Here is a 25,706-nt window from a genome sequence, read left to right on the forward strand (position 1 = left end):
GGAAATAGTCCCCATTTGTTTCCCTCCAGCCTTAAAATTCAGTTCTCACTGTGATGAAGACAGTGGCAGATGTGTCCTATATCAAATGTTCCTCCTGGTCACCCTTTATATGTTTTGGATACATTATATTTTGACATAACCACAGTTTCATATATAGTTGTGAGAAATAATACAGAGCAAGCCATGTGGGGCCCAGGAAGAGAAAAGTCAGATAGCACCTGCTGAGAGACAACCCCCCCACCCACCCCAAGCCCCCCGCTGGTTCTGGATCAGAGCACGGGCTGGGTTGATTGCACCCGAGCTCTTGTGTTGTTTGGCTTATTGCACGCCTGGGGCCAGCGGTCAGCACCTATAGGGAGGATAGCAGTAGGCAGTATAGCAAATGTGGAGGATTTCCTTCTACATTGTTTTTGAAATCCAATATTGTTTTGTTTTGTTGCAATTAAATGTTTTGCTTTATTCAGTATCCTGTTTTGATTCATTTTATTCTGTTTTGGTTTGATTTTGCTATATCCAATGGAATAAACAACTATTATAAAGATCACAAGATATACTATCTATTGTTTTCTTGTTCTGCTTTGAAGTCCTGTGTCAATTTCAATGCTTTGTTGTGACTGGATTTATTGTTTTGTTTTGTAGGGTTTTATTATCTTTAAAATAAAATTAAAAGAAAAGAAATAATACAGAGAGGATCAAACTAGGCTTATCTCAGTTTTCCCCAGTAGTAAGATCTTGCAGAATTACATAAAGTACCACTGCTGGAAATGATGTGATTGATCACTTTGGTTCAGGTCTCCCCAGTTGCAGTTTGCACTGGTTTGTCTGTTTGTATTTAGCTCTGTGAAGCTTTATCACGTGTGTATTGGGTAACTGCCACCTTTCAAGATGTGAACTGTTACCTGCATTGTCCCCTCATGCTGTCCTTTATTGCCACATAGGCTCTGTGGTGCTCCTGCCCACCAATGTAGCAACTGTGAATGAGTTCTTCATCTGTATAATCCTGGCAGAAGTGTTACATAAGTGGAATCATGGTATACAGTATTTGAAATGAACTTTTTCACTTAGTGAAGGTCCCTTGAGATCCATCTTTATTAAGTATCAGTAATTTGTGTGTGTGTGGGTATTGGGGTATTGGGGATTGAACCCAGGGGCATTCTTATCACTGAGCTGTACTCACAGCTTTTTATTTTTTATTTTGAGATGGTGGTGTTATGTGCTCAGGCACAGTTCAAACTTCAGATCCTCCTGTCTCTGTCCCTGGAGTGGCTGGAATTACAGGCATTATACCTAATAATTAGTTCATTTTGATTGCTGACCACATTGTGGCCATTCATCTGCAGTGGGAAGCTTGGTGTCTTCTGTCTGGGCCATTATAAATAAAGCTTCTGTGGATATTGGTGTACAGCATCTGTGTTACCCAAGGCTGCCTCTCTAAGATAAATGCTAAGGATGTGAATTCATGATTACCCTTCCATTTGTGCTCCAACACAGGCTTCCCTTTCTCTTCCTGTAAAGACTGCAAACTGCCCCTTTCGTTTACTGCCTTTTAGCTCATAATATAGTTTGGTTTGTTTCCACACCATTCTACTTAAACTACTGTCTTATAATATTTTTTTTTAAAAGATAATCCTTGGTTGTTTTTTAATCATATAGTAAGTGCTCATGTTGAAATGACTTTGAAAATGCATGTTTTACATATTTTTCAGGCCTTTCTGGCTGTCTCCACGTCAGGTAATGGTCATCCCTGTGGGGCCAACATGTGAAAAGTATGCACTTCAGGTAAAATCAGACATATTTAAAATACTTAAACTTTATTGTACTATGTAGGTCATTGACTTGGAATGTCATTCATGCTTTTGTTTTTTAAATTATTATTATTATTTATTTTATTTTATTTTGGTATTTTTGAGACAGGGTCTCAATATGAAGTCCAGACTGGCCTTGACCCTGCAGCAGTTCTCCTGCCTCAGCCTCCCTAGTGCTAGGATTACATGCTTGTGCCAGCATGCCTGGCTCATTCATGCTTTTAAATACTGCATTAATGACACATTCGTTTAACAATTTATGTTTTCAGTAATTGTGAATAGCCTGTGAATATGACTGTGTAGCTATATCAGAATTATTTTATTTCATAATGCTTTGAAGAAATTGGTGTGTTGTTTGGTTTTTTATTGAAATACGATCTCACTGTGTAGTTTAGGCTGGTCTTGAACTCACTGCGCAGCCCAGGCTGGCCTCAAACTCATGGCAATCCTCCTGTGTTAGCCTCTTGAGTGTCCCTCCTGAGCAAGAAATTGATATTTTGAAACATTTCAAATATCTTAGTTACTTTTCTTGTGGCTGAAACAAAGTACCCGGCACTCAAAGTTAAAGGAGGAAAAGTTTATTTAGCTCACAGTTTATAGGTTGTTTATAGTCAGCTGGCTCCAAGGCAGGGTGGCACGCAGAGGGGCACCTCAGGGGAAAAATAGTTCGTGGCGGGCAGAAACCAGCAAAGGAGTGAAGCAGCTCCAGGCTCCAGGCAGGGACTTCTTTCTGCCCCTCATAGCCTATCCTCGCTACCTGCCTTAGCGTGGGCAGCACCATCGCCCAGGGTGGGGCTGCCTTACTGCTGGCATCACATCCTTGATCCCAGCACCACACACGCTAGATCGTCTGCCTCCAGAAAGCCCCACATAGGACCACATGAGTTTTGGGGGGACCATCTAGACACAAGCCATTACATCATGATTTAAGAATTTTTTTCACATGAAGGGAAACTGTCCTGTTACCTGTTACTGCATAAGAGATTACTTCAAAATTTAAAATTAAAGCAATAATAAATATCTCACAGTTTCTGCAAGTCAGGAATCTGGGAGCAGCTTAGTTGGTTGACCTTGATGCAGTGTCTCCTTAGGCTGCGGTCAGCTGCCAGTACCCTGCAAGGGCCGTGGGGGCTCCTTCACCCACACCGCCACTGGGCTTCCTGCCAGGCTGCCTGAACGTTCTCACTGCCCAGCAGCTGGCTTCCCCGAGTAACTGATGTGGAGAGTGGAGGCCATGGTCTCAGCTGCCTCAGAAATGATACCCAAGGCTTCTGCCCTGTGCTGTGGGTCAGACCGCCCTGGTACTAGGTGGAGGGAGCCACGCAGGGCTGTGAACACCGGGAGATGGGGGGCAGTGAGGGCTGTCCGAGTCTGGCTACCATGAACAGTGTAATAATGGAAATATTCCATTTCTTCTAGGTATCCAGTGAATTCTTTGAAGAAGGGTTTATGGCTGATACTGATTTAGATGACAGTTGTACGCTAAATAAGAAAATACGAAATGCACAGCTGGCTCAGTATAATTTTATCTTAGGTAATTTAATACATATTTTTCAAATGTTGATTTTTTGGTTTTAATTCCAAAAAAGCAAAGTAAGTAATATGGTATAACTACATGATAATCAGAATCTGACTGTTAAGTACTTACAAGGACGAGTCATGAGTTAGCTGTTCTTCAGTGCCCTTTGTTATTTGCTGGAAGGAGAGCTATACATTTTCAAAAGAACCCTATGGTGTGGTATTACAGCAGTTAACATCGCAAACTAAAATGAAAAGAATTTGAAAACAATCCCTGCAGTAGAGTTATATTCCTATGTTTCAGTCAGATGGCAGGCCTGAAATACTGCCCTTGCTTTTCAGGGTTATTAGAGATCTTGGGGATTAGACAAATGAGTGGGAAAGGTTCCACATTTAAAGTGATCAAAAGGAAAAAAATAAATGAAAAAGTAAAATGTCCCAGAGTCACGAGTCATTGGATACAGACTCTAAAATTTTGGCTTTAAAAACGATTTTGAAATCAAGACCAGCCAGCATGGATGTGCTGCAGCATCCTGCTGCGCCTGCTGTACAGACTGTGAGAGCACAGCTGAGTGTGCATGGGACTGTCTCGTCAGCCTCTGTCACTGACCCTGTGTGACTTTGTAGTGCACACTGATGCCTCAGTCAGGCCTGTTTAGTGACAGAAAGCTCGAATTAGCAAAGAAAGAATTTACTGGAAGGTATTGGGGGTGGTCCCATGAAAGGCAGGATTAAATAGCCAGATCTTTGGAAGAGTAACTACCAAGAGCTTACAAGAACCATTTCTCCACAGTTCTGGCTGTTGTTTTGCTCTCATCCTTTACACTTTTCTTGAATATCTACGTTAGTGCATTTATCTGTGGGTCAGTTTCTTCCTCCCTTAGGTAATAAACATGGCTGCAGAGTCTTGGATCATCTTACAGTACACATCACTAGAAAGAACAAGTTGTTTTTCCCTGCATTCCAGAAAATTCTGGTTGACTGGCTGGCATGGATGTAATGTCCGTCCATCTTCTGACTTCTCAGCCTGACAGTGGTCTGTAGGAGTTCTCTGCTCCCTTCGCACCCCAAGACCACACCACCACCCCTCACGAGGGCAGTGCAGAGACTGGCTTTGAAGTCCTTCCTTCACAAGACTCTTAACTCTCAGAGGGTCATTAGATATTTGGGACTGCTACTGAAGAACTCGGGCTTGTGTCATGGACTTAGTGGCTAGTCACTGGCTTAAAATTTCTTTCTTTTTTGTCTTTCTGTAGTGGTTGGAGAAAAGGAAAAGATAAATAATGCCGTAAATGTTCGAACAAGAGACAATAAAATTCATGGAGAGATTTCAGTAACTTCTGTCATTGATAAATTGAAGAATCTCAAGAAATCACGCACGCTAAATGCTGAAGAAGAATTTTAAAGACCTTCTACTACTTGTTTTGACCTTTGAAAAATGTATTTTCCTTAAACAGTTAACGTGTTAGTACTTCTAAAGCTTTGGATGCACTGATGGGCTCACGTACGGGGTCAGCTGAGAAAGGAACAGTGAATGAATAGCTGATGTATACAATATTTAATTCATTAATGCATTCTGGCAATGATAAGAGAAGCAGCTTTGGCCATTTTCAAACGAACAGTATCTTCAGTGACCTCAGGGGTGAAATGTTACTCATTGAAAGAAGGAAACATTTGGAAATGAAAATTATGAAAAGTTACTGCTAATATTCATGATTTTCAAAAAATAAGCTTCAGGCCTGGAGGTGTAGCTAGGGGTAGAGCACTTGCCTAAAACAGCTGAGGCCTGGGTTCAATTCCCAGCATTAAAAAAAAGTTGAAATAAAAGTCTTCAAATCTTTTGAATATGGAAAAAGCTCCTTCTTTTCCAGTAATATTATGTCTCAGGTACTTTTTATGGCTGTTGATTACCAGAGTTCACACAGAAACTTTATCTCCCAAATTGCAATCATTAATTTGTTTTAATTAAGCAGCAACTGTAAGAAACAGCTAGCGCTAAGTACTGGGTTACTGACAACTCTGAACCTTAAAAGAAACTCACTGTGATGGGGTCTTTTATTTGCACTGTAGTTAAGAGTTGCAGTTTTAATGCTTCTAATTCATAATCCTTAATTCATCTTTAGAAAAAATAAATTCCCAAAATAAAATGTGTAACAGTGTTTCCAGTGTTTCAGTCATGGCCTTATATATAGTTAAATTATCTTTTTTGAAGGGATAACATTTCACCAATTTATAGATTCAGATGATTTCTGATTTTAACTGGAACTATGTTGCTTGCTCAGAATACAATTAAAATGGCTCTAGGCAAATAGAGAATTTAGTTATCAAGAAATACTTATTTAATGTTTGGCAAGATGCTGCAGAATTTAAATCCAAGAAACATCTCTTCAGCATATTGTTTCTTGGGGGATGTGAACAAATGGCACCAAAAGTGTCATTATCAAACCTGTATAGTAGCATAACGTGCATCTCGTGATACAGTTTTTAAAGCTAACGTTTATCCAGAGTTTATTCTGCACAAGCATCAGTCCATATTTTTTTTCATTCATCAAGCATGCAGATGAGGGCGTGGGGAATCTGAAGACCCCCAAAGTGAATGATCTTGGGGCAAGCAGGTGGGGAGAGCCAAGCATGTTAACCACGCCCCACAAAGTGCGCTGGGATGTGACCCGGCAGGCTCTGTGCGTGGACACGCCTTTCCTTCACGTGAAAACCCCACACCCGGAGTCCCGAGCCCTAAGAGAATCGGGGAGTTGGCCAGGGTGACATCTAAGGCTGGCTGAGGGCCTGGATCCGGGTGGGGTAAGTCCCTCTGGCTCCTGTTGGACTCCTGTTGCCAGGGGCTGCTTTTTCTGCTGCACTGAGGCCGTTTACCTAATCTGTACTATCAGGACTCCTGAGGCTGGCCTGAGGGAGACAGGCAGCCCACTGTAAACAGTGGAGTCTCCATTACTGGCAACCGCTTGCCCCTGGTAAACAGAAGACAAGGTCAAATGAAAAGTTCAATTCCTGTGACGCCAGCTCTGTGTACTAACCTGGCTGGTGATTGCACTTAAAGGGTTAGGGCTATCCAGATTCCTTAAAACCTGTGTATTTCAGTCCCCTAGGAGATACTCCCTGATACTCGATGTCAGCTGCCTGTCCGAGGAATAAAATCTGATCTTCCTCGCAGCTTCAGCCTCTGGGTGGCTCCTCTCGCGCCGTCAGTGTGAATACAAAGTGAAATGGGATCCTGTCATCAGAACCTTCGCACTGGGCCCCACACGGAGAAGCCTCTCCAAACTCTTAACACCCGCCACATGCAAGGGTGGCACCTTCCCAAACTTGCCTGCCTCTGCTGTCAGTCGCCTCAGGTGTGAATTTTAGTCCCCAGGTGGTCCTTTCCCGGGCTTCACAAGTGGAAAGTGGAGGGGCGTGTGGGGTCAGAGCAAGCTCGCAGTCCCAGGGCTCCACTACCACGCCGGGCGGAAGAGAGGATCCCCAAGGCACCTGGAGGGGTCAGGGGCGGGTGGGGAAGGCAGTGTTCTGCAAAGGCAGACGCGCCCCCTACGGCCCCATTGCGCCTGCGCCGGGCTCCCCAGGCCACGCCCCGGAAGTGCACGCCGGCAACATGGCGGCTGCAGCGGGATCGTTGTGGACCCTCTGCAGCCTGTGCCGGTTGCTTCTCTTCCTCTCCCAGCTCTACATTTTGTCGGGTGGTGGTGAGTTTGAGGCCGGGGGCTTCCGACAGCTAGGTGGTGGGAGGGTTCGCGGAGCCGTAGGAAGTGTCTGCGCCGAGCCGAGGGCTGACGGTTGTGGCGCGTCCTGGCCGGAGGGAGTAAACGCTCGGGACTCGGCCTGGGCGGCGGAACTGGACCCGATACCTCCCTTCGGTCCCCAGTTGCCCGGAGAGTCGAACCGGTGCCGGCCCCGTCGGCGTTTTGCTGTCATAGCTTCCTGTCTTTTGGCTGTCAAACCTGAGGTGGTCGTGAGGGTCGTGGCGTAGCGAGGTGTTGCCTGTTAGCCGCGCAGCCAGAGTTTGCTTCCCGGGCTGGCGCCGTTGTCTAACTGCTGGTCCTTTCCTTTAGAGCACTCGCAGCCGCTGACCCAGGCAGTAAAGGATCCGGGCCCAACACGCATGTTCACGGTACTTCCCAGGGCTGCAGGTACTGGACATTATCTATTCTAGCAAATGTGCATGTTGATCTCAAGTGTTTATGTTTTTGATAAGAATTTTTAATATACAAAATTACTTCCTGTTTGACTATTGTATATGTTGTATTTTAGGTTATGTGAATTAAAGGGAGGTAGCAGCCATGTTCAATTTTGGTATTTGAGTACGCTTTGACATCCCTGCCTCTTAGCTTTTTACTGTGTCATGCTCCGTTTGTCTCATTGTTTCTATCATTTTCCTAATTACTCCATCAAGAGATCCGTTAATCAGTGCTGCTTTGCCTTCAGAAAATTTCTTATAAATGGCCCCTTCAGTTAGGAATCGCCTGGCATAATCCTTCACAGTTTGGATTATGATGGGAATTTTAGTTTTAATTTACCACCAGAATCTTGAGTTGTGTCCGCAATGCCAGCTGGGTACTTGTGCTTCCAGATGGTCTCAGATGCAGACTTAACCCATAAAGAGTTCTGGAAGGCACATGACAACATGCTTGACTGTATGGGGTTGAGAAATCCTGGGCAGTGTGTCTCTAAGGGCACTGAGATCTGCTGTACACTGGAGAGAGACTTTGAGGGCTGTGCAGAGGAGCCTGAGCCCTCAGCTGACACCCTGAGTTACAGCCAGTCCTCCGAACACATGAACACATCGTAAGTCAAGTCCTCTTTCTAGAACCCCTTTCCTGATTCTGAAGACTGACATTGATGTGTGAAGTGGGAGGAAGGCTGCCTAACACTTGGAGTCTAGGTCTGAGGCACTATTGGGGGATTAAAGAAATTAACATCTTCTTGGGTCTTTTGTTTCTTTAAGAGGCAGTTAGGTTAGTGTGGTTGCCTAAAGCCATCTCAGCTTTGGAAGTCTTCCGGTGTCTTGCTTCAGCCCTATATCAGTAATAATGGAAAAGAAAGGGATATTTTGTAAATTTGGCAACTTAGTGCAACAGAGTGAAGAAGGACCGCTGATTTATTTATTAAATTTTTTTGATAATGAGAATTGAACCCAAGGCCTCAGGCTTAACAGGCAGGCATTGTGCCCTGAGCTATATCCCTGGACCAGAAGGACCAGTTTTAAAGGGTTATTAGTGTGTTTTAGTAAATGGAAACTTGGCCTCTGTAGTGGCATCCCTTTACAGTTCCATTGTTTCGGCGAGTCAGTTCTGTCAGAGATATTTTATTTATTTTTATTTGGATGTAAAAGACAGTGACATACTTAAATTTAAAATGCAGAGTTTTCAGACAAAGCATAAAAATGGTAGGTTTTTTTTTTAATCCTGCCTTCTCATTAATACTTGCAGTGTTTGTCGCTCAACCGATAAAAATATATTTCATATTTGGCTGGCGTGGTTGGAGTAAAAGTTGAAACTTACTAAACAAATTATTAAAGTAGGAAAGTTTTGAATTTTGGTAGTGTAAAACCATAAATTAGCAGACGGTGGCTTATGGAAGTACCAGTGTGGAGTAATGGCAGAGAACATTTTCTAGCATTGGTGCAGAGGGTGTCAGTCGCCTCATTTCCCAATCAGTGCATTCATGAAAAGAGCATTGGATTGGAAATGGAGGCATTCCAGGTTTGCCAGACTCTTTGTGAAATTTTGTATAAACCCTGTCATGTCTTAAGTTTTTTGTCTTATATGTGGTGAGTCTTTTTAGCTCCTACCTTGTACCCAGCATTTTCTAGATCTTATTTGTACATGAGCACCTTTAGTTTTCATGACCACTTGGAAGGCAGGAATGGAATACATTTTACACAGTGTTTTGCTCACAGGGCACAGGGTTGGCTGGTGTCGGACTCTGCTTTAATCGTGGCCACCTCTGCCTCTGACTCCAACTCTGCGTTTTGCATTCCAGCACCTCACAGTGTCTCATCGATAATGGTCATCTCTTCCCCTTGGAAAATTGTCTTCCTGTTTCTCTGATTAGTATTAAAAAGCCGCTCTCTCACCTCTCACAGAAAGCACCGAAGTCCCACCTTATGTGATGAAGTGTCCAAGCAATGGTTTGTGTAGCAGACTCCCTGCAGACTGTATAGACTGTGCCACCAATTTCTCTTGTGTCTATGGGAAGCCTGTCACCTTTGATTGTACAGTGAAGCCTTCTGTCACCTGTGTTGTAAGTATTGTAGCTTACTTCCTCTGATCAGTGCATTAGAAATCTCAAGTTAAAAGTGTAGCTCAGGGGTGAATGCAGCAAAGCACCCTGTGTGCAAACCATAGCATTGCAAAAAAAAAAAAAAAAAAGGCAGCTTAGAGTTGCTGTTGTGGACAGGATTCTGAAATAATTTTTATAACTATCTTGTAAAACATAAAGCACAATAAATTTGAATATCCTGCATTCCTTTCCACATCAGATCGCTTCTGTTCCTGTTGTAATGGTAATTGACAAGGCCTGCTGGCGTGGGCTGCATGTGTGTGTGGCAGAAATGTTGCTTTGTAGAACGTGGAGACTGAGTTTACCAGCGTACCTGAGGCAGGTATCCTTCCTCCAAGTGGGCTCTGAGTTCTTAGTAGTGAGCTGGCGTAGAGGGATTGGCAGAGTCTTCATACCGGGGTGAGTTTGTGACAGGGTCAGTCTTCGCAGTGGTGGGAAGATTGGTTCAGTGAATGCTGGAATGCCTGGGCAGCTCTGGAAAAATTTAAGTGAGTCTTTGTCTTGTATAGAATAAATCTCAGGTAGATGTGTAGTTGGAAGGAACAGATGATTGCCTTTTTGAGTGTTCCTGAGCTGCAGTTTGAGAGGAGAGTCTCTGTCCCCTCACCCCAGCCTAAGGCCTCTGAGCACAGTGCAGTACCTTACCTCCAAGTTTCAAATCTTCCCTGCCTTCTATTGCAATCCACACAGTGGCTTGTTACTGCCGCGCCCATCTCCTGGAGCACTTGGCCTGATCAGCCAACAGGCAGCCCAAATGAGAACAGCTACCTAACATGTAGGATTCTAACCCCACTTGTCACATGGTTTTTCTAAGCCCTAAGGTGCTAGCCGGAGCCAGAGATGGTTGCTGGTGATGCTGGAGAGTTGGGAGCCAGAAGCGAGGCAGTGTGCTGTGCTTCCAAAGGTGTCCTGCTGGCTCAGGGACCCAGGTTCTCCTGATTTTCAGTTCGGGGGCCTTGAACAGGTGCATGCTTCTGTTGCTTCTAGCTGTGTGACTGAGGCTTACAAATTTTCCCTTTTTTCTACAAAAGTATGCATCTTCATTATAAGAAAGTAACCTAAGCAAAAAGAAAGTTACTACCTTGAAATAACTTTTGCAATTTTAATGTTAGTTTGTGTAGATTTTTTTTCCATAAGTGAGCAACATATTGTTTAGTACCTGTTTTTCTGCCACTTACTACCAGATTCTAAATATAAATGTTTTAGAAATCCTGTGCCATATGACTATTGGTCTTACTGACATAATGACAAGTACCATACTATGATTGATGAACTCTGTGCCTTTTGGTGCATAGGATCAAGACCTCAAACCCCAAAAGAACTTTGTCATCAACATGACATGCAGGTTTTGCTGGCAGCTTCCTGAAACAGATTATGAATGCACCAATTCCACCAGCTGCATGACGGTGTCTTGTCCCCGGCAGCGGTACAGAGCCAACTGCACGGTGCGGGACCACATTCATTGCTTGGGTAAGTTGAAGTTAAGGAAGTTTGTGAGAAAAATACTTTCCTCCAAGTTTAGTGAAGGGATCTTAACCAGAAACTTTAGCTTAAAATTCTGGTGAAAAATGTCAACAGTTTTTTAAATGTGGTAGGCCTCATTAATGAATTCAGTGGACTAAAATAAAGTATCCAGAGATTGCCCACTTCTCTTATCTTATTAGATATAATACTGATAAAACAGGAAAGGGCAGCTGAGGTCTAAGGCAGTGGTTGGATGACTGTTGCAGTAGAGACACTGTTGCAACTCGATAAGTGCTTTGCCTCCACCCACTTGCTCTGCGTCTTCCCAGGTAGTTAACCATTTAGATTTTATCGTCTACTTCCTTTTTCAAGTTTTTCTTAATTCTAAGATAAGCTTTGGTACTAATAAGTTAATATCCTTTGATGCACTGTTCACTAGTGCAGGTGTTAGACCTGGATAGCATGACATCAGGCCGTGGTCTAAGATGTCTTTCCTTTCCGCTGTGGCTCTAAGACTTGTCCTTGGCACTTTCTGGTTTGTTATTTTTACTTCTGTAGGGTAATCTTTTGTAGGATTGTACCATACTTTACCCATTCTGCTAGGTATTTGGGTTATTTGCTGTTTTTCGCTCTTGCAGATACTGTTAAAACTTCTGGACCTGCTCCTGGTTGGACCTGTGCAGGAGCGTGCCTAGCATAAACTTTCCCACAGGTCGTGTTTTCCAGAATGGTCTCACTAATTTACATTCCCACCAGTAGTGATGTGTAATTTTTGTCATACCTCTTATCTTTGTCTTTTTATTGAAGATTTCTCAGATTCTTTTATACTTTTGACACTAACCGTAGATGTCCCTAAAACCTTTTCCCAAATTTTAATTTTTCCTCTCCACATTCTTTGGAGAATCTTTTGATGATGAGTGGAACTTCAAAAATACGATTAGCTTAAGTTATTAGTCTTTCCATAGTTAATATATGTTGTTGATTAAGTCTTTTCCAGCCCAGGTTTATAAAAATAATTTGCTGCATTTTCTTTTAAAAGTTACAAGTTTGGCCTTTTACATTTAAGTTTGTAATCCACCTGTAATTTGTTTTCGTAATGTGAGACAGATTCAACTTTATTTTTCTTCCCACATGGATAAGCCAGTTGTGGCCATCCATCTGTCTGTGACCTCTGTAATAGGCAAGGCATTTTGTATGTGGTCCTGGTTCTGGACAGTCTTCCTCCGGGGTGATTAATCTGTCTCAGCCCCACACTGTCTTACCTCCTCTTAACTTCACCAGGTCTTAATGTCTGGTAAGTCATTTCACATCCTTCAGGCTGTACCCCTAACTTGCCTGACTTAAATATTAAGTGTATGTTTATTGATGGTAGGACTTTGTGTTTATCAACTGTCATAAACACAACTTACTGTAAAGAGATGTAACCTTTTAGGCACTAAATTGCGAAGCCATTAGTTAAGTGTTTGTGTCCATTTTCGTTTTGATAAGGTAACCGTACTTTTCACAAAATGCTGTACTGCAACTGGACTGGAGGCTACAAGTGGTCGACTGCCCTGGCTCTAAGGTGAGCTTTATGGTGAGCTTTGGTCCTAAGAAGTTAAAAATGCCGTTTAGATTTCCTTGAGGTTTTCCACACATTGCGCTCAGCCAGAATTAGCCTTCACTCAGCTCCTACCGTGGGTGAGACTCTAGGAAGCGTGGCTGAGCAGGTCCAATGGCCAGGCCTGTCCCTGTGTGGAGTTTAACCACAGGCGTGTTAGCTGTGCTCCTGTGGTGCCTCTGAGTGCTGGAGGTGACTCGGGTCACTGTGGCAGTGTGAGAACTAGCAGGGTTTCCCACCCTAAGTCTGCATGGATCAGCAAATTATGCTAGACTAGTTAAAATGTGTAGGTTTATATTGTATATTTTAAATTTTAAGTAACTTCTTTTAAAAAAGTGCTCAGTACTCAAAGCTGGAAAGATAAATATATTTAAATTACCTGTAAGTTCGCCATTCTGACAATTATAGAACTATAACTCTTATATGAAAATGTACATGTAATGTTAAACTTTTCAATAGTTTTAAAAATAAATGTGTCAGTCCTTCCCACTAAGGAGAGTGGCAGGCAGGACCCTGGTTAAATGGTTCATTAGAAAGTTAGACTGCCTACATCTGAAGTCCTGAGGCCCTGACTGGTGCCTGGGGTCCTGCAGCATGTGAGGCAGGTGGGGCGGGATTTCTCAGCCTTCTCACTGTTGACATTTGTGCCAGATTCTTGCTGGGGGCTTAGCCTGTCCTGTACAGAGGCGAGTGCTGAGCAATTTCTCCCACCCTCATCTGCGACCACAGCGGGGCTCTGGACATGAGCAGTGTGGGAGACAAACAGCCTCCTGTTGAGATCCACTGCCTTCGGTTTGAGCTGGAGAAAGAAGAGTCCTGTCCAGCCAGCAGTTGTAACTGGAAAGTAAAAGACGAATCTAGGACAGAGATTGGATACCACAAAGAACATTTGAGAACTGGACGCACATGGTCTTGGTCTGCAGTAGTCCAATTAAAACTAACAATTGACTTTTTTAAAAAACACTTTATTCAGAATAATTTCAAACAAGAATGGTGGGACGCTCCTCTACACCCCTCACCCAGAGTGCCCTGCATTGTTCATGTCTTATATTACTATGGCACATTTAATAACCAACTTAAAAATTAAGAGCAGCTTCCTTCTCAGAGGTCACCATGGTTTCTTTCAAAATGTTCGCTGTAAAGGAAATAATGTCTGAAGTTTTGCTGCAAAGTACATTTGTCCCACCGCATTTAGGGTGTTGGCTTCCAGGCCTACTTGGCTTCTCAGTGGGACTGTGCCTGTGTGTAGCCTGCACACGACCTCTTGCCAGTGTTCAGTCGTGTCTGGACGCCTTACAGCACACGGTGCAGTGTAGATGCTGTGTCAGTGGTAGTTGTACTGTGTTGTTAGGGAAAGAGGACCAGAAGAAAGCCTGCGCGTGCTCAGGGCAGGCACAGTTCATTCTCCCCAAGTGATGTTGGTCCTCGGTTGGTTGAATCTCATGTGGCTCCCTGCGGGCCTGGAGGGCGGGCGGCTCTGAGCTGGGGCCAGGCAGGTGAGCAGCACCTGCAGTGCGCCGGGTCACATGTGGGTCTCATCAGTGCTGCCTCGTGGTGCTGTTCTTTTTTTTCTACTTTTATGTGTTTGGAAATTTGTCATAATAAGTATTGTCTCAGTATTGTTAGATTGTAGAGTTTAAAGGAACCATAAAAGTTGCTCATTGGTAACACAGAAGTCCCTCATTTAGAACAAAAAAGTTTTATTAGAGAAGAGTGACTGAAAAATTAGATGACTCAGTCCGAGTACACTGACTGTGTTAGACTGCATGTCTGCATGCATTCTGTCAGGTGGGGCCCTGCTTTGAGTAAAAAGTGGTGAGATTGATTGTTTTTTAAAGATGGGTTCTTTACTCCATAATCCAGGCTGGGGTGATTTGATTTGATTTGATTTTGCTGTGCTGGGGACTAAACCCAGGACCATCACACGGAACTACATCCCTAGCGTCTTGTTTTGTTTTGTTTTTTATTTTGAGATGGGGTCTCACTAAGTTGCTCAGGTTGGGCTTCAAAGTTGTGATCCTCCTACTTTGGCCTCCCACATGCTGTATTAACAGGCGTGTGCCCCTGGCTCAGTTATTTTTCCAAAAGAGAGAAAGTACCATATTTCAGCGTAGCTAAAATTTGCATGTGTGCTTTATTCTGGTGCCGGGTGTGGAACCTGCTAAGCCATACATTTACATCTGGTGACAGGCTCTTTGCCTGTGGTTCTGTGGTGGTGGGACTTCACGAGTCTGTCATGTATTCTCATCAGGGGCTGTGACAGTTAGAGCCCCTTCCTGAGCATGACCTCACGTGCTGACCGAACCCCAGCTGGCTGTGCTCACAGAGTCCCTTCCGCTTTGCAGCATCACCCTCGGAGGCTTTGGAGCCGACCGCTTCTACCTGGGCCAGTGGCGTGAAGGCCTTGGCAAGCTCTTCAGCTTCGGAGGCCTGGGGATCTGGACGCTCATAGACGTCCTGCTGATTGGCGTTGGCTACGTGGGACCAGCGGACGGCTCTTTGTACATTTAGCGGTGGTTATAGGCTTCCGAGAGGAGCGGCACGTGGCAGATGTGTTCAGCCTGTAGGAACTGATGTGCGAGCGATGTGTGTGTGTTTTTAATGTACAGCATCTGTACTTTGCTTGCCTTGATGAAGGTAAAATAAAGAAATGAAACCCTGAACTATGCTTACTTGAAATTTGTCTTTATTTGCCCCCAAATTTTTTCTGTGAAAAACTTACAAATTTAAAGCCATAATAAATTCTACACGATTACGAGTCTGTTTAATTCCAGCGACATTAGTTTTAGATTGTGTAAATCACACCATGCTCTTTGTATCTCCAGCCTGCCATCTGCCTTGAAAAGCCTTTGACCGTGACTGCGGAGACAGGTTTTTATTCTGTTAGGTGAGTAAAGTTACCTGCCTGTCCCTCAGTCTTCTGTAAGCTCTGTGTGTAGTCTGCAATTTGTAAAGTAAAATGCAGAACTTTCTTGTCTGGTTGTCACAATTTGCATTTTGTTAACATAAAAGTTTGCAAGAGTACTGAAAATATATTAAACTACAATTTTTAGTCGTTTTTAAAATTTTATTACAAAGAAAAATTTCAAAACAATAGGATAACAATGGTTAATTGTGTATTGTTTAGCATCTCAGAGTACAAGACACCAGCATTTAATTGTCCAGACAATATTAGCGCAAACCTTGCTTTTCAGTGAACTAAGAGAAACTAGTAGTATAACTTCTTAACTATCATATATATATATATATATACATATATATATATATATATATATATATAATTTGTTTTTACTTTCCCTGTCGTTTTTCCTTTCTGCCGTCATAGTTTCTCTCTCCTTTTGAAGCTTCTTCCCATTTTACAGTATCTGTTGTACACTTTGGATCTTACTTACTCTTTCAGTTTCTTACACTGAGGACATAATACAGTGTTTACACATGTGTGTCTGGTTTGTTTCACTTAGGAGTATGGTCTCAAATGGCATCCATTTACCTATAAATCTCCAGTTTAACCTTTTTATGGCTGAGTAATACTCCATTGTATGAAAAGATGACACTTTATCCGTTCCGTGGTTGATGGACATTTGGGTTGTTTCCAAGATTTAACTATTGCAAATTGTACTGCCATAAATGTGGGTGCACATACGTCACTGTGGTGTGATGTTTTTGATTCTTCTGGGAAGACACCAGAGGGGAAGGACCTAGATCAAATGGGACCTGCAGTCCTTGTTTTCTGAGGCATCTGCCTGCTAATTCTACAGTGCTTGTACCAGTCTCCATTTCCCTTTGCCCCACAGTACCACCAGCATTTGTTATTAGTTGATTTCTTGATGACAGCCATTTTTCTGGAGTGAGATGGATGCTCAGTGTTGTTTTAATTTGCATTTCTCGATTGAACATTTTTTTCATATATTTATTTGCTGTAAAACAAATTTAAGAAATACTGTCTACCTGTTTATTATTATATTATCTTGAATAATCTAGCAAAGTACCTTTTTATGAAGAAGGGAAACATTCAGGGCATTACTCCATCTTTGCAGTGAAAGTAACACAGAAGTGTATTTCAGTGTGGTAAGTGGTTGAGTTGGTGCAAATCTATTGTAGATCTTTATTGGACAGGACAGAGGTCCAAAATGGATTTTATTCAAGTTTGCTTTTAAAACATCTAAGATTTCCTAACATTCTTCCTTTCAAATTTGAGTATCCGAGTATTGCTTTTTAAACAGCTGCACATTTAGTGGGAGACTGTCACTAGCATAGCAGATCCAGAAGCTATAAAACACACTGGCAGTAGCTCCATAACCCATGAGGCCAACCTGTTTTGTTTCCAGATTATTCCACAGACGACTTGAAAGGGGAGTGATGTGGCTTTGTGGTAACTTGCTGGAGACCTGGCTTTTTGAAAGTCTGTGTGTTAGCAGGTTGGGCAGGGCGGGGAGCAGTTCCACCTCTGGTCGCTAGGTGGTGCCTCCCAGAGCTTTGTTTTCCCAGGCTTCCCAGAACAGCTCCTTTTAAATTTTTTTCTTAAGAACTTGTTGCAGGGCATGGGCGGTAGGTAGTTCTGGCTGGGAGTAGCCCATTGTGTGTGCCTTTCGAAGGCAAATTAGCACTTTTTCTTAGCCACAAGACTCTCGTTGAACAGGTATTTCTTTAGAAAAGGAATTTTTCCTGGGTACAGAGAAGAGTAAAAATGGTCAAGATGGGATATGTATATGAGTCAAAGCCCTGAACTGAATATAATCACGATGTATTGCAAATATTCGCTAATAAAAAGGAACTTCTCCTGCAAGGAGCAGTCCCTTTTCTAATTACAGTAATAGCTTCCTAACTGAACTGATAGCTTAGCTCTGTGCAGAACAAACTCCTTATTTCCCCATTGAGCACCTGCACAGCATGGGGCTGGGGACCCAGTCGGTGGGAAGTTACTGGCTGCACACTTCGCTCTGGAGGAAATAAGCAGCAGCTTCCTGCAGCTTTATTGCTGTAGGGCCTAAGTTAAACATGAAGCTGCAGAGTATGAAGAGTGAAATACTCGGGCTGTGTAGAATTCAGGAGAGGAGGCATGAGTGGACTTGTTCCCAGACCCTGCAGAGTCTGTGAAGGAGCCTTCAGAACCTAAGGAACATTAGCCAGCCAGGGGTCTGATCCTTTGCTGGGCTGGTGTAGACAGAGCTAGCAGGGTATATGAAGAGATTTGCTGTATGGTTTTGTTTACTTTGGAGACAGGGACTCGCTGGGTAGTTCAGGCTCGCCTTGAGTTCACCTGGCTGGTCTCAGAGTCGGAGGGATCCTCTTGCCTCAGCCTCAGTGCTGGGGCTGCAGGCATGAGCTCCGTGCCTGGCAAATAATTGACTATACATGACTCCTAATCGTGCAGAAGAAAACACGTCAGTGGGCCCTAAGTGGGTGAGGTTGGCGTCCAAATCCCAGGGGCCTCTGCCCAGAGCGGTGCCTTGCTTGGCTCTGGCCTTCGGGTTCTGTTCCCACACTGTCCTGGCCGGTGCAGGCTGCTGAGCCGCTTAGAATTACGCGCAGAAATCACTTCTCGCTGCTCTGAGGCTGGGGAGCTCCGGTGCCGCAGACTTGTCGTCTAGGGTGGTCTTGTTTCCGTTCATCGCCCTCAACCAGCAGGGATTCCCGAGGCTGTTTGTCCCTAGTGGGGGTGCTACTTCCTTCCTGAGGTCTCCACCACTGTGACCTCCTCACCTCCCCAAGCCTAGGGCTAAGATTGGCGCATGGACTTTCTGGGGAGCGGGGCTGCGGAGGACATCAAGCGCGGTTGCCGCGGGCGCTGTGCGGGGGATGTTGGGGAGCCCCATCAGCAGCCCCCCTCTCCTGCGGGTGCTGTCCCTCACCCTCTGCATTGCTTCCTCGCCCTCTTGGATTTACACCAGCAGCTCCTCACAGCAAGGTGCCGCGCTAGTTATTTCTCTCCCCCTAGTCCTAGTCCCCAGCACAGTGTCTTGGGCACAGAGGCCCGCGGGTATTGCCAGGAAGTTAACCCCGCTGTGTCTTGCAGGCTTTGAAAAGATTATGTAGAATTGCAGAGACTTGGTGTTAGGTGGCTGTGGCAATGCATGGAAATCAGCTTTGCGTAAATCCTTGTCTATAGCACCACGTTAATCCTGGTTTCTGCAAACTGCTGAGGAACAGTTCTGGTTTATGGGGCTCATAAAAAATATTTTAAAAGATCTATGCCTCAAGATTTTCAAATGTAAAACCATATTCTCCATGCCACACCACTTTGCTTCCCCATCATTTGCTTTATACCTTATGCCAGAATTGCATTTATTTTTGGCGATCATCAGCTAAAGGAATTTGCAGATGATTTTCCTTCCTGTCAGCAGTGAATAGAAAATGAGCTCTGTCTGCTGCCGCTTTTCAAATACAGCTTAGAGAGCTGGAAAGGAAAAGGTTCCTTCAGCCCTGTTCTGAAGTGTCCCCTCGGCCTATGCTATATCCAGTACAAACTGTTAAAGTGTCACTGGAGTGTAGAGGGTATATAACTTCATTTATTTATATTTATTTGTACTGAAGACTAAACTCAGGACCTCCATGCTAGGCAAAGTCTCTACCACTGAGCCCTTAAAAGACTTTTTGTATGTACTAAAGATGCACGTGACATTTTGATATGGTGAAATGATTCCCAAAGTCAAGAAAATAAATATTTCCATCATCACACAGTTACCTTGGTGTGTGTGTGGTGAGTATGTGTGAAACCTGCTCTTACAAATTCCCAGTGTAGTGTCTATCGCCCTTGTTATGGTTTTAAAAAAGTGTCCCCCAAAGACTTACAGTGGGAGGGCTTGATCCCCAAGGCAGCAGTGTTCAGAGGTGAGGCCAAGAGAGGTGGTCGGGTCGGGCAGGCACTGACCTCATCAGTGGACCGATCCGTGGTGCTGAGTTCATAGCTGAATGGGCTTTGGGGGCTGGAGTCCAGCGGAGGAAGCAGATCCCTGGCCTGTGCAGTCTCCACTGCCCTCCACTTTGGTTCTTCCTAGCTGCCCCAAGGTGAGCAGCTTGCTTCTGCCAGGTCTTTCTGCCATGCTGTTCCTGCCTTGGAGCCAGGTGACTGTGGACCAAAACCTCTAACACCGTGAGGAAGCTGCCTCAATCCTGATGCTGCACATTATAACTGCTATTTATTCTTTATTTGCTTGCAGGGTTGAGGTTCAAAACCAAGCTCGGCAAGTGTGACACCCTCTGCATCTGTCAGCTAATTTTAAAGTCTAGGGAAAATCAGTATAAATTCTTAGATTTAAAGTATGGAAATTATTTCTATAAACACAGTGGGTTATTTTTTTGTTTGTGCAAAATCAGGAAACTTTATAAAAGACACAGATTCCTAAGTTACTGAGAGCCTCCACGAAGGCAGGCAGCCCCTGGTTCTCTGCATACTCCACCTTTGGGAGACCTGACTGGTGCAGAAGAGAGGCCCTGTGCCCGTTTGATGAATAAAATAGTGAGGAATCTGCAGGGGTGAGCTGATCACCTAACTGCTCTGAACATCATAGCATCTGTCTTTTCAAACAGCTAATGACACAAACACAATGTATTAGAAACTAGAACATCTTTCACACACACACACATACACACACACGCATGCAAAAATCTAGCAGCAACAAGAAAATGATTAAAAAAAACAAAAAAACAAAAAACAGCAAGGAAAAAAAGTATTGGTCCAGTATGTAGAACTAGTCCACAATTGCCCTGGTGAATCAGCAGAATCTAGGGACTCTGAGTGGCAAGAGAAATAGATTTACTTGGAGAAGGAGAATAATATCCTTTTCTCTCCCCTGTTACTGCAGGGTGAAAAGCGTTGCTGCTGGGAGGAGACCAGGAAAAAAGGTCTGGGGAGCAACCAGGGCAGGTTCTTCCATGGATATGGAGGTTCCATGGTGACCCAGCGGAAGAAGCAAAGCCCAAGATGAAGTCCACAGCACCTGAAATCCACTCTAACCTAAAGAAGGAAAGGTTGACTCAAGACATTTAAAAATCTCCCAAAAGAACGCCTCCTTCAGCAGTGTATACGCTAAATCTCTGTAAAGGAACTAGAGAACACGTACTCTGGTAAAGATTTGCATGAGCAGCTTCTCAGCTTCACTCCTGCCTGACTGTAGAACATTGAACGGAACACTAAGTACAACTTCCAGAATGCTGAGCGAGAGAAAAGAGAAATACATTTATTTATATGGTATCATGAGATTGTCCACATCACACAAGAACGAAATGGAAAGGATTGGCATAGTTTTCAACTAGAATGACTGCAATTGGACAGACGACAGCAAGTGGTGGTGAAAATGTGGAGAAGTTAGAAGCTTCAGGTGGCTGGTGGGGATGTGAAATGACACAGCTGCCTTGAAAAGCAGCTCGGCAGTTCTTAAAAATGCAAAATATAAAGTTGCCGTGTGATTTCACAATTCTACTTCTAGATATATATCTAAGAGAAGTGATATATATATATCCCTCAAAACTTGTTCATATCAGCACTGTTCCTAATAGTAGAAAGTAAGGCAAGGCAGGAGGCATCACAATCCCTGACTTGACGTTATAGTACAAAGCTACTGTGATAAAATCAGTTGGTACTGGAAGAAAAGCAGACCTGAAGATCAATGGAATAGATTAAAAGATACAACTACAAACACAGTCAGCCACCTTTCTTTGATAAAGGGGCCAAACACGTTCACTAGAAGAAAGACAGTTTCTTTAATAAATGGTGCTGGAAAAACTGGCTCTCCATATGCCAAAACCTAAAACTAGACCCATGCCTATTACCATGTACTAAAATAAAGTCAAAATGGATCAAAGATCTAAATATTAAAACAGAAACACATTCTTTTGGAAGACAAAGTAGATAGAAATCTTGGAAGACATTGGGATAGGTAGGGAATCATGAACAAAAATCAAGCTGCACGGGAAATACTTCCCAGAATCAATAACTGGGATTTCATCTTATTAAAAAGTTTTTTGCATGTTGAAAGAAATCTCCAACAGAGAAAAAAGGAAACCCATGAATTTTGAAAAAATCTTAGTCAACTGCCCCTCAGACAAAGGACTTCTGTCTAGAACATATAAAGAATTAAAAAAAAAATCAGACCCCCAAAATTTAAAGACCCATTCCAAACATGGGTACGAGTTCACAGATAAAGAAATAATGGCCATTAAATACATGGAAAAATGTTCATCATCATTGGTCATTAGAGAAATGCAAATTAAAGCCACACTGATATTCCATCTCACTCCAGAAAGAATGACCAGGATCAACAATACCAACAACAAATGCTGGAGAGGCTGTGGGGAAAAGAACTCTTCTGCACAGTTGGAGTGTAGACTGGTGCAACCACTGTGGAGGTCAGTCTGGAGGTTCCTCAAAAAACTGGGATTGGAAGTTCCATTCGACCCAGCTATTCCACTTCTAGGCATAGTCCCAGAACTGAAAATATCATACCACAGTGATATATGTGCAGCACAATTTGTAATAGCCAGATCTTGGAAACAACCTAAGTGTCCATCAACTGAGGAATGGATAAAAAAGTTGTGGTATTTTTATACAATGAAGTACTACTCAGCTATAAAGAATAATCACATTGAGATATTTATAAGTAAATGGATGTGGCTGGTGATTTAGCTCAGTGGAATAAGTCCCTGCCTTGCAAGGATGCAGTCCAGTTCAATCCCCAGTACCAAAAAAAAAAAAAAAAAAAAAAAAAAAAAAAAAAAAAACATGGATGCAACTTGAGACCATACTCATAAGTGAAATAAATCAAACTCAGATGTGTAAATACCGTATTGCCTCGCTGTGTAAGAAATGGTAAGAGTACATAAGATACAAAATCCTCAATAAATACAGTGAAAGGGTAAGAATCTGCTCAAAGGGGAAAAGAATAATATTGCAGGGAAAAGGAAGAATAAGGAAAAGAAAGGGAAAAAAATAGCTAAATTTGTATAAACACACTTAGGATAGCTAACATGATTGTGCTAAAAATTCTATAAGTTCTTGGAACAAAACAGTTAACATTCATCAGATTGAAACAATTTTGCATGTTTGTGTCTGGTGACCTGAGGAACTCTTGAAGATCACTATGTAAAATAACCACCTTAGTTCTGTTCCTACCACCTTGCTTTGAAGGCCTATATTGTCACTGTTTTGAGCTCTTTGCTACTGTTATTTGTCTTTTTTGTTTCTTGTTTTTATAGTAATCTGTTTTGTTTTGTTTCTCCCTCTAATACAGAAATACATGTAGAGGTTTATACATACGTAGAACTTCTAAACAGTTTACGAGAATTGATTATATTATGTGTGATGAAATGAACAGCTGCTTTGAAGAAGACGAGACACTATGGTATCCATTGCTGATTCTGTATCATGCTGTGAAATCCAGTAATGTTTCTATTCTTTGTTCAGAGTGGTTTTAGTCTATTTTGAATTATTTAATTTCAACATACGTGAAGCTATGGACAGTTATTTTGAAGTGAACAAGAGACATTATGGCAGGCATTGTTGATTTTCCTGTTGTCTGGTTTTGAAGGCCTGTAATGCCTTCATCACTGTTCTGATCAGTTTAATCCTATTTTGTTTTGTATGAATTCATTGTGTGTAAAGATACAGACACCTATTTAGAAGAAAACAAGAGACATTATGGTAGCCACTGTAGATCTCCTGTTGTCTTGCTTTGAAATCTGTGTCACTAACATTGTTTTCTTCTGATCTGCTTTGTTCTGTTTTGTTTAGTTTTACCCTCTTTAAAGTAAAAAAATAGTAGAAAGTGAAAGTAATCCAGGTGTGCATCTGATGACTAATACATAAACAAAATGCAGTTTATCTGTGAAACAGTATTATGTCATTACCAGGAGGTCTGAAGCTCTGATACATGCTACAATGTGGATAAACCTCAAACAACGCTCAGCACAAAAAGACATTTATGTTTTAAGATGGTGAATTTTAGGACATAAAGTTATTTCTCAAGGTTACTTTTTAAAAAAGAAATGTCTCAGAAACTATAGATACATCTATGAAAGAGAGGAAAAATCCAGAAGAGAGAATGGGAGGAAGGCGCATCATCTGCAAAAGAAAGATAAAGTGTTCATCTCAAAGAAAAGATAACCCAAGCAACAGACGGAAAGTCCCCGCAGCGTTGGTTGTGCTATAGAACACTGACACTGCCTCCTTCTATTCCGCAAAAGCACCAGCCTCACCGTGTGGCAGACACCTTCTGAGGCTTTGGAGACACAGCAATGTGTAGGTTCTTCCTTTGTGGAGAATATATTCTTCTGTACAGTAATACCAGTATGAAGATCTTGGAGCCATTGAACTTCTCCCTCACAGGGGGAAATTAATTTGTCCTCACAGACAGACACATACTCGGGTATGCTAGGAAAGCTCTGTACTACTGAGATGTATCCCAGCCCTGTTATTTTCTAATGTAAGTATTTAATGCTGCAAGTGCCCCTCTAAGCTTTTTGAGGTACATTTCCAAAATTCTGTTGTGTATAATTAAAAACATTTTATAATTCCACTTTTAACTTCCTCTCGGACCCAAGGGGTATGTTAAAATGTATTTTTAATTTCCAAATGCATGAGGATTTTCAAGATCTATTCTTGCAATTAGTTTCTGGTTGAATTTCATTGTGATCAAAGAATAAAGTTTTATTATTTTAAATCTCTTAAATTACTTTCTCTGCTTATGGCTCACTATGGTCCATCACGATAAATGTTACAAATGCACTTGAAAGCAATGTGTGTAATTGTGCTTCATAAATGTCAATTAGGTCAAGTTGGTTAATAGCATACTTTAGGAGTTCTGGATCCTTGAAAATATTCTGTCAACTTACTCTATGAATTACTGACAGAATAATGTGACAGTTTCCAACATAGTGGTGAATTTGTGTATTTATCTCTATATTTCTGTGTTTTGCTTATGTGCTTTGAAACTCTTGTTAGGTATATATCTTAAGGATTATGATGTTTTATTGTGCTGAACTATACAGAGCCCTAAATGAGTTATCATTTAACCATTTTTAGGAGCAGAGTTCAGTGGCGTTAAGAACATTCACATAGTTTGGTAACCTTCACCTCCTCCTCCTCCTCCTCCTCCTCCTCCTCTTCTTCCTTCTCATCTTCTTCCTCCTGTTCTTTCTCTTCCTCCTGCTCCTCTTGTCCTTCTTCCTTTTTTGGGTGTATTTTCAGATTGAAAGTTTCCGCAGATCTGTTTTTAAGTTCACTGGATTTTTCCTGTACCATCTCTGATCTACTACCAAGTTCATCTAGTGAGTGTTTAATTTCAATTACTGTTCGGTATTTTTTTGTAACGTAATTTTCCTTGCTACCTTTTTTACATCTTCTATTTATTTCCTGAGGTTTCCTGTTATTTAAGAATTTTCATAATTTCTTACCAAAGTACTTTTATGATTTCAGTCTTAAAATCTTTTTCAGAGAATTCCAATATCTGAGTCTTTTTAATATTGGCACATTTTGATTATTTTTCCCATTCAAGATGTTGAATAAAATATACCATGGTTCTTTTTTTTTATTTAAAAGAGGGTAAAATTAAATACAACAAAACAGAACAAATGCAACATAAGAAAGCGATGTAAGAGACATAAATTTCAAAGCAAGTCTATTATATTGACTCTTATTTTATTCCAAATAGTTGTCCATATCTTCACATACAAAGACTTCATCCGAACAACATAGCATAGAACTGATCTGAACAAGATGAGGAAGGCATTTTAGGTCTTAAAGATCAGACAATAGGGAGGTCAACAATGGCTGTCATAATGTCTCTTGTTCTCTTCAAAATAGCTGTCCATACCTTCATGTAAGTTGAAATTAAATAAAACAAAACAGGCTAAAATCACTCTGAACAAAGACTAATATTGTTAGATTTCTCATCATGATGCTATCGAATCAGTACTGGGTACTGTAGTGTGTCTTTTTCTTCAAGGTAGTTGTTCATTTCATCATGCATTATATAATCAGTTCTCATAAACTGTTTATAGGTTCTACACATGCATGAGTCTTTACA

General features: G+C 42.2%; 2 protein-coding genes across 5 annotated transcripts in view; both read left to right on the forward strand.

The window, feature by feature from the left end:
- Tars3 (threonyl-tRNA synthetase 3) overlaps window positions 1–5,482 on the forward strand; it is a 62,874-nt gene extending 57,392 nt beyond the window's left edge. The window contains exons 17-19 of the mRNA XM_063249913.1: window positions 1,707–1,779; window positions 3,225–3,339; window positions 4,580–5,482. Coding sequence (XP_063105983.1) covers window positions 1,707–1,779; window positions 3,225–3,339; window positions 4,580–4,728 — 337 coding nt within the window. The 3' untranslated portion in view covers window positions 4,729–5,482. The remainder of the gene's footprint in view (window positions 1–1,706; window positions 1,780–3,224; window positions 3,340–4,579) is intronic.
- A 1,388-nt stretch (window positions 5,483–6,870) lies between these two features.
- Tm2d3 (TM2 domain containing 3) lies at window positions 6,871–24,350 on the forward strand. Of its 4 annotated transcripts, XM_013158888.3 has the most exons (7): window positions 6,871–7,024; window positions 7,391–7,468; window positions 9,424–9,581; window positions 10,916–11,090; window positions 12,573–12,648; window positions 15,510–15,571; window positions 20,490–24,350. In XM_013158888.3, the coding sequence occupies exons 1-6, from the start codon at window positions 6,934–6,936 to the stop codon at window positions 15,535–15,537; spliced, it is 606 nt and encodes a 201-aa protein (XP_013014342.1). In that variant the 5' UTR covers window positions 6,871–6,933; the 3' UTR covers window positions 15,538–15,571; window positions 20,490–24,350. The 4 variants fall into 4 exon arrangements, with proteins under 4 accessions (XP_013014342.1, XP_005006357.1, XP_063105984.1 ...); XM_005006300.4 differs by lacking the exons at window positions 15,510–15,571; window positions 20,490–24,350 and adding an exon at window positions 15,030–15,347; XM_063249914.1 differs by lacking the exons at window positions 15,510–15,571; window positions 20,490–24,350 and adding an exon at window positions 15,030–15,347 and having other exon boundaries at window positions 10,979–11,090.
- Window positions 24,351–25,706: the final 1,356 nt, after the last annotated feature.

This window comes from Cavia porcellus, unplaced genomic scaffold, assembly GCF_034190915.1.
Source record: "Cavia porcellus strain 051 isolate PalLab524CR breed Dunkin Hartley unplaced genomic scaffold, mCavPor4.1 scaffold_6, whole genome shotgun sequence".
Classification (NCBI taxonomy): Eukaryota; Metazoa; Chordata; class Mammalia; order Rodentia; family Caviidae; genus Cavia; species Cavia porcellus.

Coding starts and splice junctions, on each gene's coding strand:
- Tm2d3 (XM_005006300.4), top strand. CDS start 6,934: ATGGCGGCTGCAGCGGGATCGTTGTGGACCCTCTGCAGCCTGTGCCGG. Junction 7,025..7,390: donor CTACATTTTGTCGGGTGGTG/GTGAGTTTGAGG, acceptor CCTTTCCTTTAG/AGCACTCGCAGCCGCTGACC. Junction 12,649..15,029: donor TCGACTGCCCTGGCTCTAAG/GTGAGCTTTATG, acceptor TCCGCTTTGCAG/CATCACCCTCGGAGGCTTTG.